At 39.0% G+C, this 20,325-nt stretch overlaps 1 protein-coding gene across 19 annotated transcripts in view; it reads right to left on the bottom strand.

Annotated features, from left to right (window-relative positions):
• Positions 1 to 20,325, bottom strand: part of KMT2C (lysine methyltransferase 2C) — a 268,850-nt gene that overhangs the window by 62,954 nt on the left and 185,571 nt on the right. For 18 of the 19 annotated variants that reach the window (XR_009053403.1, XM_057733880.1, XM_057733884.1 and 15 more), the window contains exons 19-26: positions 17,080 to 17,261; positions 16,753 to 16,917; positions 15,837 to 15,946; positions 14,874 to 14,939; positions 13,695 to 13,907; positions 6,646 to 6,774; positions 4,655 to 4,774; positions 1,595 to 1,725 (exon numbers count right to left, since the gene is read on the bottom strand). Coding sequence is in view for 18 of the 19 variants with exons in the window: in XM_057733880.1 (XP_057589863.1) it covers positions 1,595 to 1,725; positions 4,655 to 4,774; positions 6,646 to 6,774; positions 13,695 to 13,907; positions 14,874 to 14,939; positions 15,837 to 15,946; positions 16,753 to 16,917; positions 17,080 to 17,261 (1,116 nt within the window). In the remaining variant the exon portion in view is untranslated. The remainder of the gene's footprint in view (positions 1 to 1,594; positions 1,726 to 4,654; positions 4,775 to 6,645; positions 6,775 to 13,694; positions 13,908 to 14,873; positions 14,940 to 15,836; positions 15,947 to 16,752; positions 16,918 to 17,079; positions 17,262 to 20,325) is intronic. The other variant, XM_057733888.1, reaches the window with a different exon arrangement.

The following is a 20,325-nucleotide window of genomic DNA, read 5'->3' as shown; positions in this document are numbered from 1 at the left end:
TTTAAAGGTTCTTTTGCGAAAGTATGAAATGGTCAGTTTTCATACTTTCATTAAAAAGCGGAAGAAAGCTTCCTAAATGTGCATTACACTTTACAGAGGGATCAACAGGACGGGAGGAGGGGGAGGGCGGGCCATCTGCTCCATACTCCCGGGAAGGATGATTAAGATGGGAGGTGAAGGGCACAGGAAACAACAAACACAAAGGATGCAAATGGGTCTATTTCCTGAACAATAATATTACTGTTACATATTTTTAAAAGGTACAAACTACAATGAATGGGTACGTGAAGCAAATAAGGGGAAAATAAAACATTTATTAAAGACAGATAAAATGTAAGGCACAGAGTTAAGCACTTTACATACACAATTCATATTTCATCTCTCGACATTTCTGTGCAGTAGGTATTACCACAATTTTATAGATGAGAAAACTGGAGCACAGAGATATTAAACAGAACAAGGTCACATAGCTAACTGGTAGCAGAGTGGCATTCAAACCCAGGACTCTGACTTTCAAGACTGATCTCCTTAAAATGGACACTGCCCTTGCGATGTCAGTTGTCTAATAAAAATTAACACTCGTAAATATTATTATATACTTAAGGTACTATGCTTTAAAGTCTTATTTATTAAATATACAAGACGTTTTACTCAAATGAGTATCTGAATACTTCTAATTACTAACAAAAAAATCAAGGAAGCTGTATGTTAATTGAAATGAAATGCATTTTAAAACCAGTTAAATTAGTAACAGCAAATTGGAAAATTAAGGTTAAAAAAAATTACAACTCAAGCAATGAAGAGGTATCTATGTTGGCCACAGTTGTGTGGGAGGGACAGATCAGATGGACACTCTATGACAGTCTGATCCAATTCAATTTCCTCTTTCTCCACACATGAAAGAGGAAAGGCCCAGGAGCGATGAATTACATGCTCAAGAACCTAGACTCAGCTACCGCAGGGCCAGCCATCAAAGCTCAGTCCTATTTCTGATGGAGGGCTCTTTCCAATGTATCACATGGCCTTGAACTCTTCTGTGACTTAATGTTTACAAGATGAACTATTTTCATGTAGCCTACATCTATCAAACACAATTTCTTCATGTTGAGGGATATTTTCGTGATGTATGTTTTAGAAAATAAAAACAGTTCAGCCTAAACTTTTGGTTCACTGGGTCTCTAAAAGGGGTAAGCATTATTAAAGCTGTAACTCTGGCTCCTAAAAACCCATCTTCGCTCAGTGAACATAATTACTGTAACCTGTGCTGGCAAAGGAAGCTGTCCACCAGACTTGGGTTTGCAGAGCACACAGGTGTGACTGGTTTGGAAGAATGAGCTTTTCCCAGACAAAGAGTTATTGTGTGTCTTATGAAATTTAGAAGTGAAAAACTGGGATTAAAAAAAAAAACTTTGTGAAAAGCATCAAAGTGCAAAAGATAAATATAATTTTTAAGGGCCCCTGGAAGGTTAAAAAAAAAAATGGCATTTATGATGACTAAAACATGTACATAAATAACAAAACTATATTTAAAAACTCAATATATCACTTCACATTTCTTTCATTAACAAATACATAATATAAAGCAAAATATTACTTGTAAATAAGCAGGGAAAATTTCTTCGAGCTTATTTTTCCTTTTTCGATATCTCTTCTTTATTTTTTCAGTGCTTTCAGTAACAGAAACAGATTCATCAACTAGAGTATCTGGTAACTGCTCACTCCAGCCTGAAACAACAGTCACACTTATAAATATGTGGTATTTAAAATTTTCACATAAATCCACCAAAAGTAATTTAATAACTTACCAACATACACACAGTTCCACATAAACAAGCTTTTTCTTTTTTCTTTCAGTTTTGAGATATAATTGACATACAACTGTCCAAGTTTAAAGTATACAGTATAATGACTTAACAAACAAGCTTTTTCACTAAAAGATCTCAAAGCAAGTTTATTAATTTTTAACTATCATAAAAAATATCATTTCATGTCTACTTAGTATCAGCATGCTTCCTATTGTTTCTTAATGAGAAACTTTTTTTTTTAATGCTGACATTTTGTTAAAGATTTAAAAAAAAAAAGAAAATACACATCAATGCTAATGAGGATGGAGAAATGGCTACTTGTACACGACTAAAGGGAATTTAGCGGATACAACTTTTGGTAGAGTTTACTGGGATTATTCAACAAAAGTCTTTAAAAAAAAACACGTGGCCTTCAATCCAGCAATTTCAAGTTCAAGGATTTACTGCAAATTAGGAATCTGTAGTACATACATGTTGTGACAGTATATAACTATCTATGAATACGATCATAAATATGCTAGGCGTGCTCAAGTTTAAAATCCATCAAAGAAATGCAAAAATACAAAATGCTGGACTATGAAATTAGCAAAGAGACAAGCACACCACTTCAAGCAGGTAAATGATACTCACACACTTAAAGCAAGAGGCACAAGCTTTCTGAAAACCAAGGAGGGCACTTTTGATTCAGACTACATGGGTGGACTGAAAACCACTAAATATGGTGGATAATCATTTTTTTAACAATTTTTTAAAAACATACCAGTAATCTAATCAGAAAATGAAGAATTCTCCAAGATCAAAAATTAAGGTCAAACGGAACCACAGAAATAAGAACTAACTAAAGCTCTCTGTAATACTGCTAAAATCTAGTGTCCTTGAACTCCAGTTTTCAGCACCTTATGAGGAATGAGGAATAGAAGACAAAGCCTACAGCCTCTTCCCAAGGTGGAGAGATTAACCAGAGGTGCTTGGTATGAAGATGAGACCCTGAAGGACTCCAAGCCCAGGGCTGGTTTAACAAGAAACACACCTTCCTGTCCGCTGGTCCTCGCTCACCTCCCTACCCCCCACCCCCGGCAAAGAAAACAGCTTGTCATCTTTCACTGAATACGCTGCCGGGTAGAAAGGCAAAAAAATGAACATCTTCCCTCAGAGTTCATGAACTCAATACAGCCCTGATGTGTAAGATACCTGAATTTATATAGCACAGGTGGACCAAAAAACTTCAAGCTAAGAATTTGGCTTAAAGGAATCCTGGGGTAGTAGCACTTCATGTTCCTGGCAGCAACAAATGCAAATATTCTCTGAAGGCACCAACCTTCAATTCAGTCCTCAAAAAGTTTAGAGAATGTTCTAAAGAACATGAGTTCCCAGTTTTAAAAGAAATTGTTGTTGTTGTTGTTGTTGAATGTATATGTATCTATCTCACACAATAAACAATGAAATGAGACACTAGGAGACAGGGCCAGGAGACACAGGGCAGAATCAGATGTGCAAAGGCTTTAGAAATACTGTATTCTAAATCAACTGAAACTAGGAGGAATACACTGTAAGAAGAAACTACAAAGTCTTAAAATAACAAAAAGCAATTCAGAAAAGGAAAAAAGGCATAATAAATTAAAAACTCAATGGGACACAAATAAAGAAAAATATTGAACTAAATGATAAAACTAAAATTATTTAGAAGACAGAATAGAGACAGATGGAAAACACAAAAAATAGTTTCATTGAACATATCACACTTCTTAATTGGGACTTATTATAGCCATGTTAAGTTATATTAGAAACTTCTTTAAAACCATTATGGTGCTTCCTTTCAAAAACGTGTAGCAATTTTTTAAAATTAATTCACAGGCCGAAACCCTATCACACAGTAATGGAAGAACTTTATTCAAAGAACATGATAAGGGACTTCCTAGGTGGCGAAGTGGTTAAGAATCCGCCTGCCAATGCAGGGGACACGGGTTCGATCCCTGCCCCAGGAAGATCCCACATGCCACGGAGCAACTAAGCCCATGTGCCAAAACTATTGAGCTCGTGTGCCACAACTACTGAAGCTCGTGTGCCTAGAGCCTGTGCTCCACAAGACAAGCCACCACAATGAGGAGCCCATGCACCACAATGAAGAGTAGTGCCCACCCACAGCAACTAGAGAAAGCCCATGTGCAGCAACAAAGACCCAATGCATCCAATTAATTAATTAATTCTAAAAAACAAAGAACATGATAAAAACATCTCATTTTGCTTCACATTCTCTATAAAATATTTAAAATACAGAAAGCATACAGATCATGACCATACTGATTGTAAAATCTTCATTAGAACCAATTCTTAAGCTACAGCTTAAGCAATGATTTAGCTTTCTTTCAAACTCTAAGTAAGGATGACAGAATATTAATTGGAAGATATATTTCCAAAATAGTATATACTACTTTCTTATAAATTATTGGGGTACCCTGTCACTTTCAATTACATAGTCTAAAAAGTTTCCAATTTTACACCAAATAGCTAAGGCAGGCAAAAAAAGGCCTTTTGTGAGATGACCAGAAAGTACCAGATGTAACTGATTCAGCCCCTAAGCTGTTTACACTTAACACAGAGCAAAAACAAAAACAAAGCAAGCAAACAAAAAAAGCCACTTGTCAAAAAATTTCAATGCAATATAATCTACTGGATTTAAATAACTTTCTTATCAAACCAGATTTCTACACTGCAGATATAAACCTTACAGGCACTCAAATCCTTTGATCACTAAGACACATAAGGTTGTACCTGTAGCATTATTTAAGATAGTTCTTTTCAATGGGATATTAGGACAGGGGCTAAATCAAACAAAGTCAGTACCATACCATCCTCTCTGCTAGGTAACTGCTCAGAAATGGAGCCTGAGGAGTCTTTTCTGATCACAGATCTTTTGGTTTTTCCTTGCCCAGTTCTACTTCTTTGTCGTACCATAAATCCACCAATACCTGTCCAAAACAGAAATTAGATAATCTTGTAAATAACTAAGTTCTCCCTGTATTTCCACAGTAAGCAGAGTGAAATTGCTTAGTCTTAAACAGTGAAGCATCTCCCAAATTCTATATGGGCTAACTTAATAATCTCATTTTAACAAAATACAAGAGCTTGGAAAAAAGCAAACAGAAGAGGTCAAAATTACCTTACTACTAACCAAATGGGAATAAAAATTCATTAAAATACAGAAGACTGCATGTATTTCTTCTACTAAACAATGTCAGAATAAACAGTATATTATAGTAAATTATGCTTGTTTAACGTTAGTAACTCATTGATCATCATTCAAATTATCTGCACCTTAGCTGAGAGAAAGCAGATGCAAGACACAAACTAAACCAGACAATCCAAACAGAACTCAACATGACCTCTAGGGTAATGTGTCTAATTACTCCCAGTTCAAGCTCTTACACATGAGATGTACATAGCTCTGTAGTAAGGGCATGGAATCTGGAGCCAAAATGTAATTCTGGTTACTACTAGACTTTGGGCAATTCATTTAACTTTTCATTGCTTCAGTTCCCTCACTGGTTTAAAAAAAAAGCATAATGTATAGCATCTCCTATACACATTATGAGTACTAAATAAATACATACATGTAAAGTGCTGAGAATACTACCTGACACATACATAGTAATACTGACAGCTTTTGTCATATGATACAGCTGTCTAACATACTTTGTGACCTAATGGGCCCCTCAAATGGATCCCTTACATGGATGATTTCCATGTAGGGCAGAAAAAGAAAAAGAAAAAAAAAAAACGCAACATTTAACTCTAAGTTCCTGGAAGGAATCTGTCAGTGTCTAAAAAACTAAGTGCACTTATAAGCATCATAATTACAAAGAAATAAAATCATTTTCATACAATGAGCTGGACAAAGCGAATCTAGGCCCCTGTTATAGATGTGGCCCATCTGTAAGGAAGATTGCCTTTTAAGGTCTAGCAGAAAATAAACACACAGTTTTTCCTTATACATCAAAAGGTATTTAGATCACTCTTATCAATAAAATATAAGCAATCAGAAGAATAAAGATTGAACTGATTCAATACCTCATTCGCTGGTAAACAGACATTAAGAAATTGCACAAAGAAAGCCTACAAGTTCTGTATTGTGACCACGTCAATAATTTTTTCTAGTAAGGCAAACAAAATTTGACAAGCAAGATAGCTTTTCTCTCCCCTCCCCGAGGCAGAGAGGAAATTAAGAGCGTTTTAACGAGTCACATTACTAACCAGACAATAAATTTTAGGGGGCCTAAGAACCTGTCATGTCACCTTCATATTATACACTTACTGGCACTCCTGCACAAACAATGAAGTAAGATTAAAAAGCAAAAATATTAGAAAGTGAATGCTAAAATGTAGAAGAATTACAGACATACACATCAAGGGGAAATATATAAATGGCTTTAAAAGTCCAAGTATAAATAAAAGCAAATCTAGCAAAGCATTGAATAATGTGGAGAACACCTGGGCTAAGCACGAAAACACTGGCTTATTGTGAGTTATTCACATATCTAAACGAAGGCATCTGTCACCTAAAAAGTGTATTAATATAGTTCAGTTCTTTCATTTACACATACAAGTTTGAGTTTAGAGAGTTATTAAGAAGTTATACTAGGGAGGGAATATGGGGATATGTGTATAAAAACAGATGATTGAACTTGGTGTACCCCCAAAAAAATAATAAATAAAATTAAAAAAAAAAAAGAAGTTATACTTCATCCTGATTATTTCACTGTATTTCAAGACCTCAATATTGTATTTTTCTCCAACTGACTCAGTTTTCAACGCACTAAGATGTCTGGCTCAGGGACTATACCTGGTCTGTATGGTTTCCTTTTTCTCTTTCTGACACCTTCTGTTCCTTCTACTCCCTTCACTTCATCATCCACAGCTTCCCGTTCTGGACTAGATTCTGATTTTCCATCACCATCCATAAGTTCTCCTTCTGGAAAAAAGTAAATGTACAGATGAAATTGAAAAAACCATCAAAAACACAATTCCTATGTAAATAGGAAATACAAAGCCAAGAGGGTGCCGAGTCTTCTAATCCCACACCCCGGCTGACAGGGAAGTACAGAGAGGGATGGAAAGGCCCTGATGGCTGCAGAACCCATGCTACCTAGTGCACTTTTCTCAGGAAACGAAACACACAATCAAGGAAGGGGAAACACAGAGAATGCTTGGAAAGACAATTATAAATCAACCTGCACTTATCATTCCCTTGCTTTTAATTATGTCTTCAGGTCCAGGACCCCAAGGCTGTCTCTCTAGCCTAGAACTCTCCTGAGACCCAACGAATCTGTAATTAGATATTACCTAGTTACTGAAAACTCTATGTGCAAAACGGAACCACTAATTTGAGATGAACCTTCTCCCTTTCCCAGGACTTACCTATCACCATTGAAAGGCATAGAAATGTACCCTGCAGAAGCTAGAATCCTGGGAGACAGCCTTGACAACTCCTAATTTCTTTTCTCATACAGCCAAGACTCCTCAACATCTCCCACAGGCATTTTCCTTCTCTCGACTGCTACCTCAGCGAGTCCTGACTTACTGCAGCTCCCTCCCCTCCTGTCTCTTTCCTTGCCTCCAAGCTTACCTTCCTCTCAAATCAGTTCTTTAAACTGCAGCCTAAGTGATCTTTCTATAGATACATATCAATCTTCCGCTTTAAAAATCCTTTAATGTCTTCCCAGTGGCCTCAAAACACAATTCAAATTGTGAGGCCCGCGATAGTAGTGTCCCGTGAAGTCCCCGCTTCAGCTCGCGCCCACTGCTGCAAGCTGTACTCAGCTCCCTGAACACGTCAAGCTCTTTCTCCCACTGCCTCCCCGGCCTCTGCGGCCCTCCACCCACCCAACCTTCAAGACTTTTCACCGTCGTCGCTTTCTTAGAGAGCTCCCACAGTTACCTGCCCCTGTACATCAACCTTACACCTCATTTTAATTGGTTCTTTTAATATCCGTTTCCTTGCTGATCATATTTTCCTTAAAAACAGGTATTAAAACTCTTATGTACAGCTGCATCCTTAGCATAATAGATGTTCAATAAATTTTTCACCGAATGAAGTAAATGATGGAATTAAATAATGCACATAAAAGCTCAGTTCTTAGAGAAGAATGCTATTTTAAAACAAAAGTTGCTGTATAACAAAGGGAATATAACAAAGGGAGTTCAACTCGAGGATGGATGATGCCTTAGAGGACGGGGACGGGGAGGGTGGGGGGGAGTCGAGGGAGGGAGGGAATGCAGGGATATGTGTATAAATACAGATGATTGAACTTGGTGTACCTCAAAAATAAATAAATAAATAAATAAATAAAATAAAACCATGGTAGTCAAACCTTTTCAAGTTGTATATGCTTTACACTGTGCCTTAGGGGAAAAAAAAGTTATCAAATACATTTAAGAATAAATTAACATTTTTCTTCAATATCCTAAGTATCACGTATAACACATTTCTGTAATACCATGAGCAGTGTATTTGTTTTCAGTAATATTAGGTCAATATTTGAGGTCAATTATCTGAATCTGATAACTGCTTTCTATAGATAAGAGTAAACTATGAAATTTTTATTTATTTACTGAAACTTAGCAAACACCGAAGAAAACAAAATAGCAATTATTTACCTTAAAATAAACCCGCTGAAATACATATGAGAGGGAATTTAGGGTTAAGATGATAGACTAAAATCATATATCTAACTTCACTCTCCTGAAACCCTACACATAGTAAAGCAATCTATTTTTAAAAGATAAACCCACAAAGACAGAGAAAACAGGAAAGAAGAGAAACCACAATTTTGGAAGGAGAAAGCATAAAGATGAAGGATAAATGACTTAGGAAATGCAAATTCTCAGTTGAAAGTGGAAGGAACCAAGAAAATAATCCAATTTATATCACAATCCTCAAAAGATTGAGGAACTGGCAGAACCAGGTGCCTCTGGAAATGGGAGAGGGCAAGCTAAAACAAAGAGAACTTCATTCACGTTAACAGAAGCCATCATCCCTATGACCTTTCCAACTTCACACACTGGGAGGCTGCTACGCACACTCACAGAATTTGGGATTCCTGGACATTCCTAAACTCAACCCTGGGATAATGGACTGAAAACAGGATTAAGTGACTACAGGTATGTTAAATGCTGACCCTCTCTCCCCTGGGGCCTTTGCCCACTACACGCCCAGAAAGCCAGCAGCTAAACCTCCACTCTCTAAGCAGGAGACATGAAGATTCTTCTGGGAAACCTGACTACTCCAAGGGAAATGTCTAAAGGTACTGACACTAGGGCATTCTCCAAATAGCGAGCACAGATCACAAAAGCTTAGTCAGGGACTTCCCTGGTGGCACAGTGATAAGACTCTGCGCTCTAATGCAGGGGGCCGGGCTTTGATCCCTGGTGAGGAAACTAGATCCCACATGCATGCCGCACCTAAGCAGTCGGCAAGCTGCAACTAAGACCCAGCACAACCAAATAAGTAAATAAAAAAAATTTTTTTAAAAGCTTAGTCAACAAATACCATCCACAAACTCAAAGCTTTATCAAGTTTTTAATCACTCATTCCCTATTTTTTAAAAAAAATTATTTATCCAATCACTACTTTTAGTCTTCACTTCTAATCACGCACAGACAACCAAGGATTATCCATCACATGAAAGGCAGAGACCCGAGATCACAAAAAGCAACTGGGAATTGAAAGACTATGTAGGAAAAAGAAAACATTAAAAAAAGTTTTTTAATCCTCCAAGAGGTAAGATAAAACACTCATGAGGCAAGAATAGGATGCTATGAAAAGGAACAGTCAAAGGAATGAAAGAAAGCTCCTGGAAATTAATGCATGATATTTTGTGGGAAGACATTCTGGAACCTTTTTGAAACATTGAAAATGTTGAAGTATGTGGGCCGAGCGATGGGATTCAGAATGTCCTGCTTGAGCAGTGGAGGAGCTGAGGGTGCGGGGCGTGGAGACTAATATCACCCTGTTTGGTCCTGAAGGATGGCTGGTTAGCCAAAGACGGGTAAGATTCCTCAGAGGAGGAACAACCTAAGACAGGCACAGCCGCAGAGGGGCCAACAGGGGTGGTGCATAGAACCTTCCTTATATCACCGTGTTTGGCCCTGGAGGATGACTGGTTAGCCAGAGACGGGTAAGATTCCTCAAGGGAGGAACAACCTAAGACAGGCACAGTCGCAGAGGGGCCAACACGGGTGGGGCACAGACCCCCAATATCTGAGAAAGGTCTCCTGCCCCCAGGACTGTTTTGCTCTCCACCCCCAGCTCAAATCCACACCTGCTCAACTCGGACCCAGGAAGTAAACAAAGATAATTGCCTCAGTCATGTGAGGCCTTTGATTATTTATGAGTGTAACCTGAGAATGTAAGCCCATGAACTCAATAAAAGCAGCCTGGGATGAGTCAGCGGGGCTCTTGATCCGAGAGGTCTTGAGCCCCCCGGTCCCACTTTTCTCTTCAGTCTGTGTCTGTGTCTTCTTCAAGCTTGCGGCACCCGTCACTCACCTCGAGTCGCCGAGCTGGTCTCGGCAATATTTGAAAACAAAACAAAAATGAAAATCTATAGAGGGGTAGAAAGATAAGATAGAAAATTTACTTTAGAGTAAAATGCAAAGACCTGCACTGGAAAGAAGGAGAAAAAAACAGAGGGAACAGGCTGAGGGTTTCACTCTGAATAGCAGGGTCCAGAAAAGAAGAGGGGGCACCAGGGTGGGTGGGTTGGGGGGGATCATCAGTGGTTTCAAGAACATGTCCCGACACCGAGGGGCGTGAGACAGAAGACAGAAGGGACCACACAGTGCCTGACAACAGAAAGGAAAAACATCCAGAACAGACCGAAACAGACCCAGTTTCGTGAAATTTCAGAACACTGCAGACAAAGAATTTACTAAAATCAATCCTAAGAGCTTCCTGAGATAACAAGGATCATATAAAAAGTATCAAGTTCCCTGTTTACTAGAAACTAAAAGACACTGGATCAGTGACTTCAAAATGCTGAAGGAAAACTGAATTCCAACCTGGAAAAGATCAGTCAAGTGGGAGGATACATTTTCAGAAGTACATAACCTCTCAAATTTACCTTCTGTGCATTCTCTCTCCAGAAACAACAGAAGGTATGTCCACCAAATGAGGGAGAGACAAGGAGAAATACATGAAATCTCAGAAAATACACAATAAACGACGGAAAAAACAAACAAACAAAAACCCCTACAGGTCTATCAATATGGGAACTGAGTTATTTACATCCATACAAAGAAAAGTGAAAAATGAGGCCCTGAAAAATGAAGAACAGTATAATGGCAAGGCGAAGAACAGTATAATGGCAAGGCGAAGAACAGTATAATGGCAAGGCAAAGAACATTAAGACAAAAGGAACACAAAACAGGTATCTTTGTGCTTACACATGAACAAAACACCTCTGGAAGGACACACAGAATGGCTGCCTCTGGAGAAGTGAACTGGCAGGACAGGGAAAAGAGGAACACCCTTACTCTTGCGCAGTTTTAAAACGTGAATATATTTCTTGTCCAAAAGCAAAATTTAAAGAGTCGAGGGAATGAGTGTTCGCAAATCGCAGGTCATCACCCACCCACCCTGCTGCTTCCTGCCTCCGGTGGCTCGGAGTCTGCCCCGCCCCCGCCCGCCACAGCTTGGGTGCAACCCCACCTCCCCACTTCCGACACGAAGGCCTTGCTGTGAGGGTCCAGGTTGGAGCAGCAACTGACAGGGAAGCACTCCTGAGACACATAGAGCGGTTTTGTTATCTTTAGACTTGGTTTTTTCTTTTGCACTAACAGGGTACCCAGATTCCAGCAAGAAGCCTGCTTTTACTGCACAAGGGGTTTGTTTCTGATACGCTAAGGTGATTGCTTGACTTACTTTCCTTAAGAAACATTTATCAAGAGAGTTTAAAAATTAACAAAAAGAACCCCCAAAAGGTGAGTATTGTTGCAATATTTCAGGAGCATCACAAGTTCATCTGGACTCTGTAGACTCCTGTGGAATCTAAAATTATGTATTATGTGTACAATATGATGTACAGTACTACTTCTATGGGGATATCCCTGCTGGCAGCCTCAATTTGGAAACTGTACAGTTGCAGAAATACCTGCCATTTCTCATGGCACTGTTTTACACAACCATAGCCATAGGGAAAACCTTCTCAGGTCTTTTCATTGATGTTTTCTTTTGTTTTTAAAAGCCTCTATAATCTCATATTTTGGGAATTAATGTGTACTATCAAGAAACCTTTCAAATTCTGTGAACTGCAGCATTTCCATATTTAAGGGACTATGAAACCATTTTTCAGGCGTTTTTTAATGTCCTCAGAAACTACAATCCTTCACTGTACTTTGGCTGATAGTAATTGGGTCAATACAGATACACAGACTACTTCTTCACAAGCCCCAAATCACTTAAAACTTCAAAATGAACTTCTGTTCAATGGTTCCTGAAAATGGGTTATACATAAGCATCAGAAAGCTTTTCTCCCAACCCCACAGACCCAAAAGCACACTACTGCAAAAGAAACAAGGATTAGCCGATAAAGTAACAGGAGCACACCCAAACCCATTCTAAGCCATGATCACCTCTCACCTGGATGACTGCACGGGCCTTCTGCCTGAACTACCTGCTACAACTCTTGGGCTTAAAAGTCTGTTTACATCACAGCAGACTGTTCCTTTGAAAATATAAATAAGATTATGCCACTCTTCTCATCAGAAACCTCCAACAACCTCCCATTCTACTTACCGTAAATTCCTTAAGCATCACCTGCAGGACCTACTGAGCCACGCCCTATGCTCACATCTCTGATCTCATCAGCAGCCTCTATCCCCTTCGCTCACTCTGCTAGATGCACTGGTCTCCATAACACTGAGCAAACGTGTATGCACGCCCCACCCAGGGCTCTGCACTGGCTCTCACGCTGTCTCTCCCCTCAGACAACCGACCGGCTCACTCAGCTCTCCAAAGCCGGTGCTCAAACATGGCCTTCAGTTCCTCTGAGCCCTCACCCCACTGTCTGTGCTCCCAAGTTCTCTCAACGGCACTTGGCAAACACATTTTTATTAACTTATCATGTTATATATATTTTAATGATCTTCTCTCCCAACATTAAAATGTAAGTTCCACGAGTGAAGAATGACATCTGCTTTGTGCACTGACATGACTTCCAACACCTGGCCCACAGCAGGCTTTCAATACTGGTGAATGATCATATGTGATGGTACAAAAGTAATTATTACTTTATTTTTGAATCAGCTGAAAGGATGTAACCACCCTAAAAATAAAGAGGCCTATGGTGATCTTCTTCAGAAATAAGCAAAAATAAAACACAGTGAATTTAATGCCCCTAAAATTATTTTTCACCTCAAGAATTCAGCTAGAAAAACCTTAATATTTATTCTGATCAAGAAAATGTGTATAAACAGATGGTTTATGATGAATAGCTGTGAACAGAAGTTCATACTTGACAATTAATGACAGTTTTTCATTTCTAGAATGCACAGACGGACGTCTATGTGTACTTTAACAACCATGGGATCCAAGCTCACAGCATCTGAGGAGGTTTATGCAGCTATCTAGCAAATCCTGAATTTTCAGATCTGTGACCCTCAAAGTTATGGTGCTCCTGGAAATTTCTATAACCTATGTCTGTTCTAAAAGGACACATGAAAGGAGGAGAACCTGAAAAGGCAAGGCCTAAGAAGACCACTCACTTAGGGCAGTGTCACACCAAGCGTTATCTTCTAAGTCAGCAGGACTTACCCGTACATAAATCACATAATTTAAAAGCCCTTTTATATTCTTTATTTTTGCAAACACATTCCATGGAAAACAAATATTACCTCGACTGTCATCCATTTCACCATCCCTAGAATGCTCTGACTGGACGTCTGGAGGGGTCTGAAGGACAGCCACGCTGTTCTGATTTATGATCTTCAATTTCAACTTTGGTTTTGACCGTTTTCTTCTTGGAACAGTAACTGTGAGGCTCTGTAACTGAGTCATCCCTGATTCGGTCAAACATACACCATCCTGGGTGTAGGTCTTGGGTGGATCTAAAATTACAATATCCCAAGGATACAAATTAAAACTCTCACTTAAATTCTGGTTGATAAGTTGATTATTGTGCCATAAGGCCCATGTCTAGAGAATGTGACTTCTATAAACCAATTACCTATGAAATGCACAAATAATTAACAGTACTCAATTAAAACTAAGAATAGTTGGCCAAACTTCCTTGAATTATAGAAAGGTTTTAAGTTTTTAAAAAAATGGTCTTCCTGGCATTTCTTTTTTCATGTATCGATACAGGTATTTAAAAGGAAAGCACTGAAGCCAAAAGCAATGCTTCAGCCACTTGACTATGAGCCTTTCCCTAGAGTATCCTTTCAGACTAAAAGGTGAGGGTCAATAAGAATACTCCAGAAGCACACTTGGAAATCAAAGTATCAGTATAATCACTTATAAGGAGAGATAGTAAATAAGTAGCAATCCTGCAAAATTTTAAGTCTACAAAATTGTTGTTCATTAGAACAATCTCTGTACTATCCAAATGTTTTTGTATCAGATACTATCAAACAGAAGTAGGCAAAAGAACGAAAGTCTAATGAGAATATCATGTTTATCACTATTCTAAGGCTGATCGATTACAGGAAAAAATAATAAGAATGAATTCTGAAGGCATCTCTGTTTGCGAACTAGGCCTTACTGTCTAACTGATAACTAAACACAATAATGTACCGATGAAACCAAAGCAAGTGTGTATCAATAGTTAACAGTTATTTCAAAAGTGGTTATTTCCACTGCCAATTTGTTCAGACGTGTAGGAACAGCATCCCACTAATGGTGGAAAAGACATTTTGTATGTAATTATAAAAATGATTACTAACATTAGGGAATTTACACTGAACACCCACACGATTAAGGCAGCATTCATGTAACGTGACAAGTCAGTTACATAAAAAGCAAGCATTTCTTTGCTTTTTGTAAGGAACAGGGAAGGAAAGCATTTCAGATTTTACCTAGCTCTTTCACTTTTGTGACAATTTGTGCTACAAGTGAAGATTCACAGCAGTCTGAGGAAGGCACTGAAATGGGAAAAAAAACTCATGTAATTTCTTCAGAAAAGGTAAAGTGTATTTAAAGATTTACATATGATTAAAGTTTCTACTGCTGTAGCCACTTTATGGAAATAAATGCTTGAACACTAAATAGAATAAAGGCTGTCTTTAAAACAACAACAAAACAACACAGTGAAGGAAATACACACGTCATGGAAGAAAAACTGGTAAAGATAAAGAAATCAGGGCTTCCTAGGTGGCGCAGTGGTTAAGAATCCACCTGCCAATGCAGGGGACACGGGTTCAACCCCTGCTCCCGGAGGATCCCACAATGCCGTGGAGCAACTAGGCCCGTGCATCACAACTACTGAGCCTGCGCTTTAGAGCCCGTGAGCCACAACTATTGAGCCCATGTGCTGCAACTACTGAAGCCCACATGCCTAGAGCCCACGCTCTGCAACAAGAGAAGCCACAGCAATGAGGAGCCTGCGCACCACAACAAAGAGTAGCCTCCACTCACCGCAACTAAAAGAAAGCCTGTTCACAGCAAAAAAGACCCAACACAGCCAATACAATACAATAAATAAATAAATAAATAAATTTATTTTAAAAAAAGAATCAATGTAATGGATTTCTACGTATTACTAACAAGATTATGAGTCTTGAGAGCAAAAATTATATCTTATAGCTACAATATACTCTTAATTTACTTTCTTTATGTAAGTAGATTGTTTTAATATATGAAGTTGGGGTAATAAGAGTTCATTTACAACAAAAAGTAACTTATTTTTCATAAAATACTTGTCCAAGTAATAGCTTCACAAAAAGAGAAAAAGTAGAGATAAGCCCACTCACTGGTTAGGGACAGCAGGCACAAGTGAGCTGTACAAGAGCAAAGACTCACCATTTAAATCATTTTCTTACCATTTGATGTAGGCATATAAGGTCTGCACATGCTACAATCAAAACCAATGTCTGCTACATTTTCCACTTCCTCTTCAGTACTTAAGTTTTGACAAACTGCATGCATCCATCTAAAAAGATCATATTCATACATTAAAAAGAAAAAAGAAAAAATATACTGAGGATGGTTTCCTTTTGAAAACTACAACAGGAGCTGACAACCTCCAGCCTTAAAGCCCCCCAGTCTGACGTGCTCCTCCCACCGAGCCCGTGTTACCCCTCTCTCCTAACCTCTCCTACAGATGGAGAAAAACTGTCAGAGCTGAGAAGAAAAGGGAATGAGAGTAAGTACTATGAAGGAAGCAAAAGCACATTACATGAGGAGGATGGGATAACTGCTTTATGACCAAATACTGAGTATTTCAGAGACAGCAAGGAAGCTAGCTGGGCAAGTAGAAAGGAATTCACAAGACTGTGAGGCGGGGCGGGGGCGGCACGTATGTGCTCGGGTGACGCATCTACTGCCGAGTAGACAGAACTCGTGTAAGTGATACTGAATGGTCACTGGGAGACAGAAGTTGTTATCTTGCCTTAGAACAAAGAACTGGTAGGCAGAGTCCTGAGAATCCTGTACTACTGGTGAAGTCACATGACTCCTAACATTACATGTATGGTGCTAACACACCACAGTAACAGGCCACTGCAATCAAAGACCTCAACCCTCAGAAAGCACCACGTGAAAATAGCCTGGAATTGAGAACATGAAACAGAAAACTTCTGTTCAGTTTCTAGCTGACTAAAAAGTCTGGAAAGGAAAAATTTTACTTCTTAAATTTAAGATAGAAGTAAGTTATTTTGCAATTTCCTTTTGCTATGATTAAGAGAGAAAAGCTTACAGAAGATGGAGAACAAAACAAAACAAAACCCAGCACAATACCTATCACACTGTCTGCACTGCAGAATGAGGTCTTCTTCTCTGTAGCTGCGGTAGCACACGGGGCAGGAGGACAGGCTGGCGCAGGGCGCACACTGCGTGTGGTTGTTCTGCCACTCGCACCTCAGGCCCGCAGACGTGGCCCCACAGTGTCGGCACCACACACACCTGAAACCCAACATGTTTGGAAAATGTTCTGATTAGTGCCATCTATCACTGTAAACACACAGCACACAATTAAGCAGCCGCGGCTAACTTGTGAAAACTGAAGTAATGTGGGAAAGTTCTGCACTCAGGAGTCTAACAAGGGAAACATAAATCCTCGGGTACCATTTGCACTTCCAGCCCCCTTTGGGAACGGTCTGCAGTGGAGGGTCGAGGCAGTAGGTGTGATAGCTTATGTCACAATCATCGCACAGCAGGAGTCTTCCTGGGTCCGTCGCCTTCCCACAGGCCTCACACACTGTGCACTCGAGACACCGCCAACCCTTGCTCAGAACCACTTTAGTGATCTGCAAAAGAAAGGGCCAAGCCACATGAGCCACATGTCAATCCACGCCTCACGAAGCATGATCGAATGCGCCACATAAGGCGTAGATTACACACCAGGAGCAGAAAAGAGGCGAGCAACTGCCGCTTACTGCACACCAGCGGCGGGCCAGTACTGGGCTGGGCGTACCTGTATACTTTTAGGAGTCTGCCTATCGGACAGAATAATATGAAGTGATTCATATTTTAATGCCTTTTTTAGTTTATATAACTACCTGGTGCTCTGGATTTTATGTGCACTTGACAGAGGTGGTAACTGGACTTCAAAGAAATCAAGTAAATGACCCCATGATGGTTAATATAGGACTAGAAAATGTATTGATATAGTTTCAATCTATGACACTTCATGAATTCATGACTTTGAAACTTGTGTACATCCCATAAGGACTTGTAATACTATTGGACTCGCCAAAAAGTTAGTTTGGGTTTTTCCATAAGACGTTACATAAAAACTCAAACCAACTTTTCAGTTAACCCAATAAAATCAATATTAAAAATGCAAAGAAAATTAAGGTACAAAATGAGTTCCCAAGGCCCTTTTATGATCTTGGAGGATTTCAGGCTCTGAAGCCAGGACTTCTTAAGCCCACATTCGTTCCTCTGGTTATTCTCCTTTGCCTCAAGGATCTAACTTAGTAGAAAAGTTTGAGAATCTTGATACTTCTGATAAATTCCTCAAAGCAGCCACATCATGTAGTATGAAGAATTTGGAACCAACTAGAAGATTTCATAAGATTGGCGTCTATGGATAAAAAAGGACCACAAAGACCCTGTGTTATAATAAAATAGCAAGCAATCAAGATACAGAATAAAAATTCAGATCATGAGGAATATCTAAAAGCTACCTGAGAGAGAAAGAAGTTAAATAAATGAACAACTATCAAAATAGTATCAAACTTTCCAACTCTGGATGCTAATTTAGAGTAATAGTTTCCAATACTACAGGATAATACTTTCAAGGTACAGTCCTTAACCTAAGTAAACAAGCAATTAAGTGTTAAAGTGGGATGCCTTTTTGCCATTCAAAGACTCAAAATTCAGCTCCCAAGTACCCTTTCTAACAAAGTTATTCACAGACATGAGGAACAAAGTGAGGGTGTATATCAAGAAAAAAACGGGTTCATTGCTTTCTGGATCCCACAACAGAGGACGTCAGCCCAGAGATGTTTAAGGATGAGAACTGAGCAACAGACCTAGAAGCTACCAGCCCAGAACAGGGCAGAGTGTAGAAGGGGGTAGGCCTTTCCCAGAAAAACAGGTACTTGCTGAAATAATCTGATACGATCATGCTTCTACAATAGGTAAAAACAGATATCAAAAACTAAAGGAGAACCATGAATCACTATTTTCTTCTTGCTATTAAAAACTCCATGAAAAATAAAATAAAGTCACAGTACACTATTTAGATCTCCAGGGAACACTGACAGAGTCACAACCAACATTGTCTATTAACTAAACGTAGTGAAACAACTACACTGGGAAGCTGCCGGGAGAAGGCAAGGGGTGTATTTTAAGAGCTGAATCAGCATTTATTTATAGCAGCAAGGCAACAAAATCTGTCACAGATAAAGGAGGAATACCAGTGTATTACTTACAGTTGTACAGTAAACTACAAGAAGGACCTGAAAGAATTCAAAGGGGCTGCCTTGTGGGAACAGGACTCAGATGTGGAGGTAGAGGAAAATGGGTCAGTTAACACAAGGCTCCTAAAGACATATGCTTCTTAAGTGTGTATGTTTATTACTTTCATTAGCCTACTGATTTATTTAAATTAGTCTCAGATTATCGAGTGATAGTATTTAACCAAATGGAGGAAAGAGCCTAGGGTACGAAGAACGGGGCAGCTTAGAGTAATAGCCAGAAAACATTTTCTATAAAGGACAGGATAATAAATATTCTAGACTTTGTTGGCCAGGTATTATGTTAAACTACACAATTGTGCCACTGTAGTGTGAAGCTCACTACAGACATATGTGAACAAAAGAGCATAGCTGTGTTGCAATAAAACTTCACTTAAAAAATAGGTAGTGGGCCAGATGTGGCCTGTGTGTGGCAGTTTACCAATCCCTGCCTTAGAAGAAAGCTAAGATGAACATAAAGTAGTAGGATATTTTTTAAATAATATATCTTCATTTCCAATAAGTTTTCTTATTTCACAGACTATGGTCCTTTACAGCCAAACTCTCAAGTTCCTCAGTTTAAACTGACTCCTCAATATAGTACAACCTGAGACAGCTTCCTCCACAAGAGGGCAGACAGCAGTATCAAACAGTGTCAGCAGTATTTCATCCTGTGGAACTGAAAACCACAGCCACAGAAAGACAGAGAAAATGAAAAAGCAGAGGACTTTGTACCAGATGAAGGGACAGGATAAAACCCTGGAAAAACAACTAAATGAGGAGGAGATAGGCACCCTTTCAGAAAAAGAATTCAGAATCATGATGGTGAAGATGATCCAGGACTTTGAAAAAAGACTGCATGCAAAGATCGCAAAGTTTACCAAAGACCTAGAAGAATTAAAGAGGAAACAGAGATATGCAACACTAATAACTGAAATGAAAAATACACTAGAAGAAACCAATAGCAGATTAACTGAGGCAAAAGGGCGAACAAGTGACCTGGAAGACAGAATGGTGATAATCACTGACGCATAAAAGAATAAAGAAAAAAGAATGAAAAGAACTGAAGACAGCCTAAGAGACCTTTGGGACAATGTAAACACACCATTACAGGGATATGTGTATAAAAACAGATGATTGAACTTGGTGTACCCCCCAAAAAATAATAAATAAATAAAATTTAAAAAACAAAAAAAACAAACAAAAAACCACACCAATATTTGCATTGTAAGGGTCCCAGAAGGAGAAGAGAGAGAGAAAGGACCCGAGAAAATATTGGAAGAGATTCTAGTTGAAAACTTCCCTAACGTGGGAAAGGAAATAGCTACCCAAGTGCAGGAAGCACAGAGAGTCCCAGGCAGGATAAACCCAAGGAGAAACATGCCAAGACATATAGTAGTCAAATTGA

This window comes from Hippopotamus amphibius, chromosome 4 (genome assembly GCF_030028045.1).
Source record: "Hippopotamus amphibius kiboko isolate mHipAmp2 chromosome 4, mHipAmp2.hap2, whole genome shotgun sequence".
NCBI classification, from domain to species: Eukaryota; Metazoa; Chordata; class Mammalia; order Artiodactyla; family Hippopotamidae; genus Hippopotamus; species Hippopotamus amphibius.
This window is presented reverse-complemented; position numbering and strand designations above follow the sequence as displayed.